We start from the raw sequence: 15,336 nt of genomic DNA, 5'->3' as shown, positions 1-15,336 counted from the left end.
TCTAGCCCTTGGGCCTGATACTCAACCGTCATGTCTCCTTGGGTCAATCTAGTTAACTCTGATCCTAGAATCATAGACTTTAAGGTCAGAAGGGACCATTATGATCGTCTAGTCTGACCTCCTGCACAACGCAGGCTATAGAATCTCATCCACCCACTCCTGTATCAAACCCCTAACCTATGTCTGAGCTACTGAAGTCCTCAAATCGTGGTTTAAAGACTTCAAGGTGCAGAGACAAACTGCTATAATGAATATAAGCACATGATCATTTCTCAAGTACAGAATTTTTAAATAAAATTTAAGATATGCAGTAGAAGATGCAGCTGCACTTAAGTACTATGTCTGATATATCATACATAGAAGATACTGCAAATTACAAAATGTATCTGAAGTTCTTTTACCAAAAAAAAAACCAAAACAAAAAACAAAAACAAAAAACCCCACAACCTGTCATTTGAGAAATAGCATGTGAATGAGTAATTAGACTTCTTATACTGCATACGCACAATGGATAAGAGATTAAGGTTACACAAGCAACCTTAGCGCTGCTATTTCCTGATCTGAGTGCTTAACTATGTAACCTCAATTTTTTATTATTATTTTTCCATTTTTATGACATTTACTGGGGTTTTTTTTAAATAAAAAGGTTAGACACCAATTAAAGACATTGCCCCATATAAGGAGTACACTAAATAAGAGCCCTCTACGTCACATTGTGCTTAGTTTTCTGCTAACCAAGGTTCACACAAGGTTTTCAAGTATACAAGTCAATACTTACCAAGTCGATCCAAACTTCCACTGTTTTCGAGTTGGATCAGACGTCTTTAAGTGCACACACTACCCAAAACAGGGTGTCCCTGACAGCATCTTAACTGCCCAATATCTGAGGCACTCTCCTTCCTACAATAAGCAGCTAAGTTAAACCTGAACAATACAAACTGTGTTCTCTAGTTAGAGAATACTTCAGGAGAAGATTGAAAAAAATCATACCCACACTCACATCACAAAGTGTGATTTTTAAGCCCCCCAAATTGATCCAAACACTTTGCTGCAATACTCAAAAGCGCTTCCCTGCCAAGTTTCAACTTTTTAACCCCAGCCATTCTGTCTTTCTTTAAAAAAAAAAAAAAAAAAGTCACCATTTGTCTTCGCTCTGTTCTTATTCAATAATGGTGGAGCCTCTCTCACCCTCAAAGTTTCAAGAACAATTTACCTTTGGGTAGCACCAGGTATAGAAACTTTCAGCCCAAAAGGTGAACTTTAACAGGGAACTAGCAACACAGATTAAAAACAGAAACACTAAGGGCTTGTCTAAACATGGAAATTGACTAGCATAACTATATAGTGAAATAATTATTCCACGGTGGCTATGCTGGTATAACGCTCCCATGCTGACGCACTACTCTGAAATAAGTGACTTTATTCTGATATAACAGTAATTTATTCTGGAATAAATTGTAATTGCTGTTTAAGATACTATCTTAATTGTAATTATTCCAGAATAGAATGTTCTCACAGGGGAGTTATACTAGCATAGCCATAGTAGAATCATTATACCACTACAGCAGTGCTGGTTATTTTCTCTGTGTAGACAAGCCCTTAGGCATCCTTACCGCTAAGTGATGCCTTCACCCCATCTATGAGGTTTAGAGGACACCTGGAGACCACATGAGCCAAGTCTGAGACATCTTTCAAGACTTGCAGCCCACCTATGGTTTTATTCAGGTTACATAAGATGCGCTGCTTTTAAACATTTACCTACATACAACTTTAACTGTATTTAAGATATGATTAGAATTACACAATATCTTTCAAGAACAAGTAATATCTCAAAATACTGAGATGACCTTAGGGACACTACTCCCAAATAAACCAACAACCCTTCCTATAAACCTTTATAAAAGTTTAATTATTTATAGTACTGCAGTGCCTAAATTCAGTAACATTCATAATAATATTCAAATACAAACAGCATAGTACTGATAAACCTGCAGAATCCTAGAGTTCAAGTGCCCAGAGTTCATACAGAACCTTTTCTATAACTACATCACTCAGACTCCAAAAATTAAGAAAACAATAAAACAAATCAGGATGTTAGCTCAATGGTTATTCACAGTCTGAACCAATATGAAGCAAGCCACAAAAATACCTGGTAACTTTTTTTGTTTCAAAGAGCTAATGTCTTGTTTTATAAATAAGTTTCAGTGGAATGGACTTCAAAAAGCTTACAAGCCATTCAAAACATTAAAAATCACAGAAAGACAAGGTTTTCTCTGCTAAAAACAAATTTTAAGGACTATTTTGTTATTTAAAGTGTCAATTTAGACAGATTCTAGCAACAGCAATACCAACCACCACCCACATAAAACTCCTAGCATCACTAGCTGTTTTACCAGTACTTTGTATTAATAACAATTTATCAATTTGGGGAGCGGTGGTGATAACTATTCTTGATACGGAAAGAAAACATGAACTGACATGACCAGAAATATTATCTATTTCCTGCATGGTCCCACTGCAAATGTTTTTTGAATCACTCACTGCTGTATGGTTCTTTCTATTCTTATGTAAAGGATTTCACTTTTTAGTAGGGAAAATATTAGCCTTGACAAAGTACATGTGTATATGAATGTTAGTGTTTACTAGAGCACTGGCACGTCAAGGGAGCAATACATAGCCCTTTTCATCTATAGATTTCAAAGCACTTGAAGTATTATACTCATTTTACAGATGAGAAAGAACTAAAGAGGTTATGCGATTTGCCCAAGGTCAATCAGCACGACAATGGGAGAGGTGAAAATAGAATCCAAGTCTCTCAGCCTAGTCTGGTGCTCTATCCAGCATACCATAATGGAAACAATTATTCATTACTTTTTGCCCATATAGAATTTAGGATACCAGTCTACGTAAGTTTTATTCTTTGGAGGTCTCCTGTAGAAAACCTCAGTGCTGCAATGGTACTAGTGATACAGTAAATGGCAAGTCAGTAATAGAACAAAGTGCTAGAATGGTGTGGGCAGTACTGTGCTGCTAAAAGTGACAACTTTCAGATGAGACATGGAACTGAGGTCTTCACTAGTTGGGCTCATTAAAGATCTCATGGCATGTACCATCAGAGGCAGGAGAGCGTTCTAGCCAAACTCCAGCTGAGATAGTTACATACTGCCTACCAGTACTTCCCTGCAGTTTCAATTAAATACAATACTTTTCAGTTCTGGACATAAATTGTCCTGTAGTGAAACAGTTGCTCAGACCCACCTCAGTGACAGAGAAGTGATCCAGGCAGCTGAGGCACTACTAATGCTTGTACAACACTCATATCTGAGATAAAAAGTACTCTCAAAGTGCAAGATAACTACACAATTCAACATTTTTAGATGAATGGATAGAGTACACAAGTACATCTGTCTATCTGAAAACTTACTAAGACAAACCATGGTTATTACAAGTAGAGCTTAAATACTGTGTATTAATATGACTAAAGCTGTCTGAAAACTTTGATCCCATTCATGAAGTAAAATGCTTTGGCTCGTGAGAGCTTTTGCAAAACTCTTACTTTATTTCCATAAGAGATTTGCATTACTCTTTTCACAAGCTTTGTAGCTATTCACAGAGCACCTTTCTAGACTCAAAAGTTGATTGCATTCACAGACATGCACAAGTTAGTGCCACAAGGAACCTAAAGCTGCAATGAGTATGGAGTGACAGAATATAATAGCTCAAAAACAATGGAAAGGGAAACAGGTCATACAAGGAAAGAGCTTTGTTAAAGATATTATACACACACATCTTTTACAAATCATTTATTGTTAATATAAATATAAATTGTAAATTTCACTAGTCACAATATGTAAAATTATCTTTACTTAACCTACCTAACAGAGCAGCAAAAATAGGAAAGCGGTTTGGATTCAGGTCCAGTTGCTTGGCAACTTCATGCATCAGATATTGGCTTGTTGTGAGACTTTTCCCATTACGGCTCAGTTTTAGGGCATGGGCACTGAAATAGTAAGGGATGTTGCACAATGCATAATCGGAGTCATATGCAACCAAACCATGGAAACCTTTTTCTCTGCAGAAAGCGATTACTTCTTGATGGTGATCCTCAATGCTCTGTGCAACCTATAAAAGAAGAGAAAAAAGCATTAAGTCTTTTCTCATATTTAGTATGATACACTGAGATCCATATCTATAGCTTAAGGAGAACCTGAACATTTGGAGTAAGATTAAAATAAAACAAAGATCCAAAGAATGCATTTTGAGCAGAGATTTCATACAATGCTATAGGTAGCATGTTGTGAAAACACTAAGATCTGTAAGATATTCAGACAGAAGTGATATCACTTAAAGACAGCTCAGCATTATTGGATTATGTTACATTTTAACAGTTTTTCAAAATACAGACATACACTACTACACCAGTCAATATCAGCCAACTTATGGAAAAAAGATTCTCAAGGATGTACTTTCCTAGTCACTGAAAGGACTAGAACAGAGTGGTCCCAATGGAGGCATAATTACAGAAGGCTCAAGTAAGTCAAATAAAGACCAACTTCTGACATTGGAAATAAGTAAACTTCCTGATCAGACAACAAGGGGTTTGTGTAATAATAATTTTTAAAATAACAGAGGGTCCTGTTTCAGAGTAGCAGCCGTGTTAGTCTGTATCCGCAAAAAGAACAGGAGTACTTGTGGCACCTTAGAGACTAACAAATTTATTAGAGCATAAGCTTTCGATAGCTACCCGCAGGTCTGACACTGAATGACCAGACAGGTTAAAGTGTTCTCCCACTGTTTTTTGAGTATTATGATTCCTGATGTCAGATTTGTGTCCATTAATTCTTTTGCGTAGAGACTGTCCGGTTTGGCCAATGTACATGGCAGAGGGGCATTGCTGGCACATGATGGCATATATCACATTGGTAGATGTGCAGGTGAACGACCCCCTGATGGTATGGCTGATGTGATTAGGTCCTATGATGATGTCACTTGAATAGATATGTGGACAGAGCTGGCATCGGGCTTTGTTACAAGGATAGCTTCCTGGGTCAGTGCTTTTGTTCAGTGATGTGTGGTTGCTGGTGAGTATTTGCTTTAGGTTGGGGGGTTGTCTGTAAGCGAGGACAGATCTTGGGAGACAGACCTGCGGGTGGCTATCTTACAACAGAAGAACTTCAAAAACAGACTCCAACGAGAGACTGCTGAGCTGGAATTGATATGCAAACTAGACACAATCAACTCAGGATTGAATAAGGACTGGGAATGGCTGAGCCATTACAAACGTTGAATCTATCTCCCCTTGTAAGTATTCTCACACTTCTTATCAAACTGTCTGTACTGTGCTATCTTGATTATCACTTCAAAAAAAATTTTCTCTTACTTAATTGGCCTCTCAGAGTTGGTAAGACAACTCCCACCTGTTTATGCTCTCTGTATGTGTGTATATATATCTCCTCAGATGCTCTGAAGAAGTGAGGTTCTTACCCACGAAAGCATATGCTCCCAATACTTCTGTTAGTCTTAAAGGTGCCACAGGACCCTCTGTTACTTTTTACAGATTCCGACTAACACGGCTACCCCTCTGAATTTTTAAAATAGTCAGATAAGTATCCAACACTCCACAGTCTGCCCTTCCATACACTGAACTTCCAATGATTCCAACGAGTTACAGGAACCACAACTGCAATATCACGCCTCAAACAAATTTAAAAAAAAATTGTTTATGAAAACTTACTCCTTTGTCCTCTGCTGTTACCTACATCCCAAACTATTAGTCAGTGATTTGGAAAAATGCCGAAAGCTTTCATGCTGGTACAACCTAGCCTCAACAAGCATCTGAATTTAAAAGTAAAATGCCTTGAGATACCTATTCAAACCCAAGAAAAATAGCAAACACAAGGGTAAAACAACAGTTCAATTCACCACAATACATATGTTTATATAGTTATAAACTTAGACTTAGTGATAAATTAATCAAATTTAAGTGTTAGTTTGTAAGATACTTGGGACATGGACAGTCTTTTCGTTCTGTGTTTCTACAGCACCTAGCACAACGGGATCCTGGTCCATGACCAGGTCTCCTATGCAGTATGATAACACATATAATAAAATAAATAATCATAATAGTTCTATCACTCTTCAGTCAAACCAGAATAGTTTAAACTAACACTTTATTACTTAGTAAAAAAGCTTTAGTTCTAAAAGCAAATTTAAAAAGTTGTTTGAACAAAGCAGCCCTTGTGCTCTGAATATTATTCCATATTATATGCATGTAATACAGACACATTGTATTGATCTTCTATTGATTTTCAAGCTTCGAGTAAGGATACCAAGAGTGTAAGTTGAGATTTACACATGTAACTTCATGATTAACTCATATTTAGAAACTTGAGTTACTGGACAGTCAGCATCTTACTCAGTATTTTGTTTATATAGCCAATTTAAAGTTTGCTAAAACATACAATTTTCTTAAACTTTTACCTAGTTTCTTAGGGAAACTATGTTTGGTATATTTGTTAAGTATCAAGGGATGAAGAAAAAGTTATGATCTTCTATGTTTCACTTTTTCTATCTTCATCTTTTAACTCCATGTCAAAGTTATCCTGATTGCAACAATCTGCATTTAAAGTAAACGGTGCACAAAGCTTCTCAATGTATTCCCTTGCTTAGCAAAGTACCCATCGTAAAGGTAACATCTTAAGAGTCCTTTCATAAGTATCTAATTAGTTACATCACCATTTGGTGTGGTATGTGTGGCTGTTTTCTTCATGTTCAAGATAGACTGAAAAACTCCTTGTGGCAGGTTATCAAGTTGTCAAAGATGATTCCAGTCACTCACAAAGAAAAATGCAAGAGTTCAAAAATCAGATCTATAAAATGTTTTAAACTTGGGAAGGTTACTAGCACAATTTTTATGATTAACTATTAAATTTTTCATAAGTATTAGCAAGTTATATGTATCGTGTATATGTTGGGCTCATATTACTGAACAACTGTGTTTAAGTAACACAAATAATTAAGCTGTTATATGAAGAAGAGCTGTAATGGCTGCCTGTCAAGGTACAGTGAACTTTCAACTTTACCAAAACCCAAACCGGATACAAGGGCCACAAAACAAGTATAAAAGCTAGAGATAAGAGGTTTAAAAGTTGTACAAATCAAACTAGTTGGAACATGCATGTTATGCCAAAATAAAGCACAAAGGTGAAAATCAGAAATCTGGGGGGAAAAGCAATGTGACCTGAAACAATTTTCAGTGCTTAAAAAGGCAAAAAATTAAGTTTAAATCTCAGTCACGTGTAAATGATGCCAGACCAGGAAAAGAGAAAATAATTCAAGATTTACTATCTGACACACACGGAAAAGAAAATGAGGTTCTGCCAAAGCACTAACAATGCTAGGTACGTGCACTGCTTAATCATTTAAATTCTAACAAACGTGCTTGGCATAAAAACAAGTTTCTGTTTCATGAATTACATTTCTTTCAATGGACAACAAACAGACGTTCACAACAAAAATAAGGATCTGTAGAACATTTAATATCTCAGAGAAATCTGTGTTAGCTTATGTTGTGCTGAAGTAATTTAAAAATTATTTAAAACTGCTCTGGGTGGGAAGTATTTACTTTTTTCTTAGCACAATAAACCGAGCTAATGGATAGTTTGTAAGAATGCAGAGAGGCCTTAAATCACAACTGTTTCCAATAAGATTACTGAAGATTAATTCATATTTAAAACTTGTTACCAATGTTCTCAAAACAAGCCTTCTTGAAACACCAAAATAAAATAAGACATTTCATTGTGCAATGAGGTTTTATTGCCTTATGCACATGCAAAAAAAAATTAAACATGCAAGTTCGATTTACTCTTGCCCACCCAGAATGTTGTCAGAAACTGTGGGGTAAGTAGAATGTGAGGGGGTTTGGGATAAGGGTTAAAGAAGAGAAAAGTATATTTGAGAACTATAAAATAGAACACCAGAACTATGATCAGTAAAAGAAAATAGTGCATGAGAACAAAAAAGTAGCTAGTTTTGAGTTTAAAAAAATATATTCTTGAAAATAAGTTATTAGTAAAAAGCAGGAAGTTTATGGTCTAATCTTAAAATTATCTATATATAGTCCTATCTCACAGCATCCTAGTTGGTTGTATAAACTGATCATCTATTTGGATTACTAACAAATTCTCCCCATTTCACAGAGGGCTGGCCAGTTCAAAGAAATAGAGCAATACGGAGCTGCCTTCTATCTTTAGGTCAGCAATTTGAATCTCTCCAACATTGGCAGTGACTAAAAAAGGATTACTCTCTGATAACTTCCAAGTGCTTTGGTGGGGTAAATCCAGCTCCCCAAGAGACATGTGTCCACAAAACCCACCACAACTCATCCTTTATTCACAATCTCAGCAAAAAGGCCAAGGATTCAATAAGTATGAACTGTTCTCTCCCCGCTAAAGTTGGTTCCTTCAGGTCAAGTTGTAGGCATGCTGGCAGGGAACTACAGAAAAACTCATGCTGCAGCTCCTCTTTTTTGTGAACAGCCACAAAGCTGTCAAATTCAGCAACTTTAAATACATTAAATGTACTCAGAAGAATAGAAACAACACACAAATCCAGTTTACATATTGCTTAAGTGACTATGGCTATGTCTACATTAGAGATCTTATAGCAGCACCGCTGTAAAGTCTCCTGTGTAGCCGCTCTATGCTGACAGGAGAGTGCTCTCCCATCAACATAATTAAACCATCCCCAACAACAAGCAGTAGCTATGTTGGCAGAAGAGCATCTCCTGCCAACATAATGCTGTCCACACCAGCGCTTGTCTGTGAAACTTATGTCAGTCAGGGGTGTGTTTTTTCACACCGCTGACCAACAAAAGTGCTAGTGTAGATATAGTCAGCTACTAACAGCTAGTTAAAACTTATTACTAATTTGCTGCATGTTAATCAGCTATCAATGCCAAAACAATCCATTTCATCTATAAAAAAAGTTAGGAAAAAACCTTTATTTTACTGCTGGGAAATCCTCAGGTCTCTGGAGCTAAGAGGCAAAAAATATTCTTCAGAACCCAGAATTTGCACGTTATACACCCTGACATCAGATCACAGTATCCATTTAAACAGTAGCAAAAGCATCATGCAGGGGTTCCAGAAATTGAGTTAAAAAAAAAAATCTTAATATCTATTTCATGGAAAGACAACAGGACATATTATACTATAACAATAATTTCACATCAGACTTGATATTCCACCAGGTGATCTTTAATGCCCTTTTATTTAGAAAGCATTAAAATATTTTTTCAAGCTACAAAAACAGACTAATATAATCACATTACATAACCAGACTTGGACTAATCCTTCAAGTTTTAAGAGAAATCATAACTAATCAAACTATTTCATGATGGCCAGGTACTGCATGGGAAAAAGAATAGCTGCCATCATGACAAAAGTAACCAGTGACTAAATAAGGACTTTAACTTTAAATAAATGTCAGGCCTCAGTGTTTTGCAGTACATAACAGACTATTGTGAAAGAGAGAGTTTCTACCCTGAGGGATTTCTAGTTTATTCTAGGTATATGCCACATCTGATTAACACAGGAAGGCGAAATCTCACTTCTCCTGTTAGCCGCAAGCTCTCACACACACACACAAAAAAAATTAAATCTAAATACATACAGGAACAGTACAATCATTCACACTAACCTGTCAATAATAGTAACACACTGTACGTCTGTCATTCCTGTTAACCAATCACTATACTAGATAGATTAACCCACAGAGTTATAAAATTTCTTACCAGTTACAATGGGATCAAGGGGTGGGACTTCCACCATCAGCTTAGGCTGAGCTGTAACTGCCTCTAAAATGCAGGATGATTTTTAACGCTGGGCCTTTCAACCTTAAATCCCAGATGGAAAATAAAATGGTACGTTTTCCTCTGTGAATCTAAGGTCTCACTGAACCTCACAAAATTCCAGAAAATAAGTTATTTTGTTGTTTCTCCCTTTTGCTGAACACTGAAAAACTTAACCAAAAAAATCACTTCTTCAATACACTTTCAAGACAGCGATCTTTACAGAAACTTGTCCTGAGCTCAAAGTTATCCTTTGGCCCAGTTACAGCTGTGGTGTAATCTGCCAAAACGGACAGTACAAAAGCCGAATAATGTTAAGCTCCAATTACTGATCAGTGGCACAACTCTGAAGGTCACATAATATTTACTATGCTACCGAAGTAATAGACAAAGTTGGCAACTAGTCAGTATGTGTTCCAACTTCTTCTGCTCTTTTCTCCTTAGTGGACATTTAAACAAATAATTCCTGGAATTTTCATTCCAGGTTTTAGTTACAAAATTTTATTTTTGTGGTAAATAATATCCATTAAATATGTGTCATAATTTAAAATATATATATATTACTGCAAGATTACTACAAATCTGGAAAGCTGGATAAAAAGTATATAAAATGTTTTACAACCTTTCTCTTGGATGCTAGAGTTAGATTATAATAAAGCCTCAAAGACATTCCCTCCTGCAGTCAAAACTATCAACAAATTTATACTTGTCTGAAATAAAAACAGTTTAAACTACAGCTGCATAACTATATGTTAAGCAGTTCTAGTTTACAAGAAAAATAGGTTATGACACTACTTTGTGTTAATTAATTATTTTAGAATAATGGATTAATTAGTTTAAACTACTTGAAACCCCTTTATGGAAGTATTCTGGGCCTCTTTATATTTTACAAGTTGTTTTTAGCTTTTTACCATAGATTCTGAACATCTACATTTTAGCCTCTGATAACACACTTCATTTAGGCAAAACTTCAGTTTAAATGCAAATTAACATCTTGCCTCATGGTAGAACTTGTTGCTGGCCTATCAAGTACAATACAACTTTGCTGACTTTTTAGTAACTGTTTTTTTATACGGCCTATTTAAACTCTTGGCCAAAAATATGTAATACTGCACTTGAAGGTGCAAAAATGTAGAGTATATTGTTATCTGTGGAGCAAATTACCTAAGTATGTTTCTAAAAAGAGGGAACTCAGGGCAGCAAGGGACATTTTACAAGTCAGATAAATGAATGGAACAATGACCCCCAAAAGAACATAGAGGCAGAGGATCTAGCACAGAATACTGCACCCAGTTTTAAAGCAAAAGAAACTACCCAACTTTATATATAAACAAGACTGTCAGCTAATCAGCATTTGGAGGATGATACCTGCAAATTCAGGTCACCCTACAAAACACCATCCATCAGCCACATTTGATGGTTTCTACCCCAAGACGACATGAAGGGGAGTAGTGAAAGAGTGAAGAAGAGAATCTACAAATGAAGGGATAGAAACTACAACAGAAAGGGGAAATAAGGATACCCCACAGTAAAAATAAAATAAAATAAAGAAAGATGGAAAGAAGGACAAATAATATAAAATGCACTGAAAGAAGCGAAGAACAAGTAAAAGGAAAGCCAGGGAGAGCAACATAGCTAGTCCTGTTTTTGAAACCATTAAGTTGTTCCTATACCCCATTTTGAAGGCATGCTGAAACTGTGATTTTCCTCTCTGTAGCCCATTTGGGCAGTTCGGCTAGCGAAGGGCTCGCCCCGGAGGCTGTAAATCACCCTCATTTTGCTTCCACAGGCTGACAGGTATGTATAAATAGAAAATCCCAGCGGAGATTAAGGACACCAGGGTGCCCACTACACTCTCTCCTCTGCCTGCTAAGGGCACCCTGCAGCTCCCAGGCAGCAGCGAGGCTAGTTAGTTTTGCTCCAGCCTAAGGGGGTCCGCGGAGAAGGCAGCGGTAGCAGCATAAACTTTGGCCGCGTTCAGTTGTGCAGCTGCCGCTGGCCAGTGGAGGCCGCTCCCAGGGAGCTCGACGAACCTCCTCTCCCCGCCAGGTTTTGACGACATTTTGCGGATATGGGAATACACGATTCCCCCTCCCCTCGCTGAACTCGGTACGGACATTACCGGGAGGGCAATCCTGCTGCCATCTTAGAGCCCTACCCCTCCCAAGCCTCCCCAGGCCGTAGCGCCGGGAATTGGCCAGAGGGACTGAAGAAAGCGGCAAGAGGGGGCGCTGGTGCCATGATGGGGGAGGCCAAGAGGCGCAGCGAGAGGGGGCGCTGGTGCCATGTGATGGGGGCGCTAGTGCCATAGTGGAGATGGGGGGCCAAAGGGCGCAGCGAGATGGGGGCGCTGGTGCCATGGTGGAGATGGGGGCGCTGGTGCCATGGTGGAGATGGGGAGGCAAGGGGCGTAGCGAGAGGGGGCGCTGGTGCCATGGTGGAGATGGCGGGCCAAAAGGCGCAGCGAGAGGGGGCGCTGGTGCCATGGTGGAGATGGGGGGCCAAGGGGCGCAGCGAGAGGGGGCGCTGGTGCCATGGTGGAGATGGGGGGCCAAGGGGCGCAGCGAGAGGGGGCGCTGGTGCCATGGTGGAGATGGGGAAGCAAGGGGCGCAGCGAGAGGGGGCGCTGGTGCCATGGTGGAGATGGGGAAGCAATGGGCGCAGCGAGAGGGGGCGCTGGTGCCATGGTGGAGATGGGGGACCAAGGGGCGCTGGTGCCATGGTGGAGATGGGGGGGCCAAGGGGCGCAGCGAGAGGGGGCCCTGGTGCCATGGTGGAGATGGAGGGGCAGCGAGAGGGAGCGCTAGTGCCATGGTGGAGATGGGGAAGCGAGGGGCACAGCGAGGGGGGGCGCTGGTGCCATGGTAGGGGAGGCCGAGAAGTGCGGCGGGCGGGGGCAGGCCACTGGGCCCCGCTGCTCACCTTGATGTGGAAGCGGATGAGGGCCAGGCGGATGCAGTGCGCCATGCAGACGGGCGGCAGGAACCAGACTTTGGGCGGCGGGGTGCCCTTGTTCTGGACGTGGCTGACGATCTGCTGCGCGGTCTGGCGCTCATTGCCCTGGCGCTTCACCCACTCGTGGAGCCGGGCCTTCTCCAGGGCCCCGTTGAAGAAGACGAAGAGCTCGATGTTGCCGTTGAAGCAGGCCTTGGCCAGAGCCGCCAGGTAGCCCAGCATGTGGTTCCACTGCCCGCCGCTCACCCAGTCCGTGTAGAAGCCGCCGTAGAGCCGGTGCAGGCAGTTGTCGGCGTCGATGAGGAGGCGCAACGGGGTCTGAGGGGGCCGCTGGCGGCCCCCACCCACGAGGCTGCCCCGGGCCAGCTTCTGCAGCTCCACGGGCACCACGGCGCTGGGGCAGTGCTTCTCGATGTAGTCCTGGAATCCCTGCACTCCCATGGCGAGGACCGGGCGGGCGGTGGCGGCGGGCGAGCGCAGGCCCGGCGGCGGGGTCTGGGTGCTGGCCGGGCGATGGGCTGTGGCTGGAGTTGCGGGCGGGGTGGGAGCGGTGGAGCCGGTGGGGGCGCTGCTGCTGGAGGTGGCCGTTCAGGGGGGAGTTGTGTGGATTAGTTGGGGGCTCATGGCAGCTGCGGCCGCCATGTGCTGCTCTCACAGAGCCATGGATCAGGGACCCGGGCTGCTGCCGCTGCGGCTCCTACTGCCGGGGGGAGGGGGAGCGGCACAGCGCGCAGGAAGCCAGCCCGCCGCCGCCGCCGCCTGCAGCAGGGAGAGCGGAACAGGCGGGACTTGGCGGCGGCCCCCGCTGCCACTCACGGGCCCGGCGCGCCGCGCACACAGTAGCCTCAGGGGCAGCACCCGGGGGGCCGGGCCGCGAGCGTGCCCCACCGACCCGGCTTCTTCCACCTATACGGCACCCCTGGCCTGCGGCTGCGGCACTCGGGCGGCGGGGCCTGGGCGGCCGGGCAGGGCTGTTGCATAACCCAAGCATGCGCCCTACGCACGAGCGGGCGGGGGCTACTACGCGGAGGGGCTTGGAAGTTGGGGGGGCGGCAGACGAACCGAGTCACGTGGGCGGGGGGCTGGAAGAGGGGCTCGGGGGAGGGAGGCTGGAAAGGGGAGGGGGTGTGGAGGACTTGGCGGGGAGGAGGCTCGCTCGGCGGCAGGAGAAGGGGAATGGCCGGGCGCGCTGCAAAGCCGCTTCCAGGCAGAAGCTCTGCCCCGCTGGGCACGATGGCAGCGGCCCATGCCAGTGAAGTGTGGTCGTGCGAGTTCAGGACGGGAGGAGCGCACTCGGGGAGGGGGGTGCTGGGTGAGAGGCATCCAGCCTACTGGCCTCCCCCTCGGGCTTGGCTCCAGCGCTGCAGGAAGTCTCACACATTTACACACGCCCAGAAGAGCGGGCTCCATGTGGGAGTTACACGGCACTGTTCCCGCTCCCGTTTCTGCGCAGCAGTCTACATGTCATGCTGTACAAGTGCTGGGCAGGAAAGACAGTTTGCTGCACGTAGGTCAGCCAATGAGAGAAGCGAGCTGAATAGTGTGAACTTCCCGGGCTGAGTGGTCACTAACTGCCCGTATGAGGGAGCTGGCTGGGCCCCTGGCTCCCCGCGATTCGATTTCAGGCAAAGACAAAAATAATGCCGGGCGCAAGTGGAGAGGAAGTCATGTTCTTCCTCTAGGGATCTCCCACCAACTCCTGCTTTGGAGAACGTTGGCATTTAACTGAATAAAAAGCAGGTTTTGCTTTGTGCTATGCGCACATTATGCTGTACAGCTCTATAAATGCTAACCTGGAGCAGGGTTTTCAACCTTTTTTCATTTGCGGACCTTAAATTTCAAGTGGCGCTACAGACCCCTTTGGAAATCTTAGACCTAGTTTGCGAACTCCCAGCAGTCTGTGGACCACAGGTTGAAGACCACTTACCTCGTGCATTAAGAATAGGGGACATAACATAACAGGTAATGTATTCTATACTTTTAGAAGTGCTATTTTTTTTACCTTTATTTAAAGTAAAATAAAAACTGCTTAGTTTTTTGAACATCATTGCTCAGATAAAAGGAAAACAAATCTTTAAAAACAAATGCCTCTGAGAAGATGGACCATCCTCCCCTCTTGCTTTGATTTTGCTGGTTTAGGAGGTTTCAGCCTACAAAATACAAGTCCATTGAGATATGAAATACCATCAAGCAATACTTTGCTTCACACTGTGCCAACAGACTTGTGTGATGTCCAAACCCGACAATATAAAACTGGCATAGTCTGTTTGTTTTTCTAAAATTGGCACAGATTAGAAGGATTTAAAATTTGCTCTCTCCACACAAATACAATAATAGCAGTTATTTTAAAAGAAACGCAGTAATAAGAAATAAACCTCAACTCACCTACAGCTAAAGATTTAACACTAGCAGAAAACCTTCCAAAATGTCTTTGGTGGCCTGTTCAACAAAAGTATATATAAAACCAACTCTATTCACATAGGCCTGACAAGCACAACTGGTTACTGATCTGGATATAAATTTAAAAGTAT

General features: G+C 42.1%; 1 protein-coding gene across 4 annotated transcripts in view; it reads right to left on the bottom strand.

Moving 5' to 3' along the window:
- The window catches only part of FAM120A (family with sequence similarity 120 member A), a 115,500-nt gene extending 101,996 nt beyond the window's left edge, over positions 1-13,504 (bottom strand). For 2 of the 4 annotated variants that reach the window (XM_024102958.3, XM_065551171.1), the window contains exons 1-2: positions 12,773-13,390; positions 3,876-4,122 (exon numbers count right to left, since the gene is read on the bottom strand). In XM_024102958.3, the coding sequence (XP_023958726.2) occupies positions 3,876-4,122; positions 12,773-13,246 (721 nt within the window). In that variant the 5' untranslated portion in view covers positions 13,247-13,390. Of the gene's footprint in view, positions 1-3,875; positions 4,123-12,772 lie in introns of all 4 variants that reach the window. The other 2 variants (XM_005307154.5, XM_024102956.3) reach the window with 2 other exon arrangements.
- Positions 13,505-15,336: the final 1,832 nt, after the last annotated feature.

Source organism: Chrysemys picta, chromosome 7 (genome assembly GCF_011386835.1).
Source record: "Chrysemys picta bellii isolate R12L10 chromosome 7, ASM1138683v2, whole genome shotgun sequence".
Lineage (NCBI taxonomy): Eukaryota > Metazoa > Chordata > Testudines > Emydidae > Chrysemys > Chrysemys picta.
This window is presented reverse-complemented; position numbering and strand designations above follow the sequence as displayed.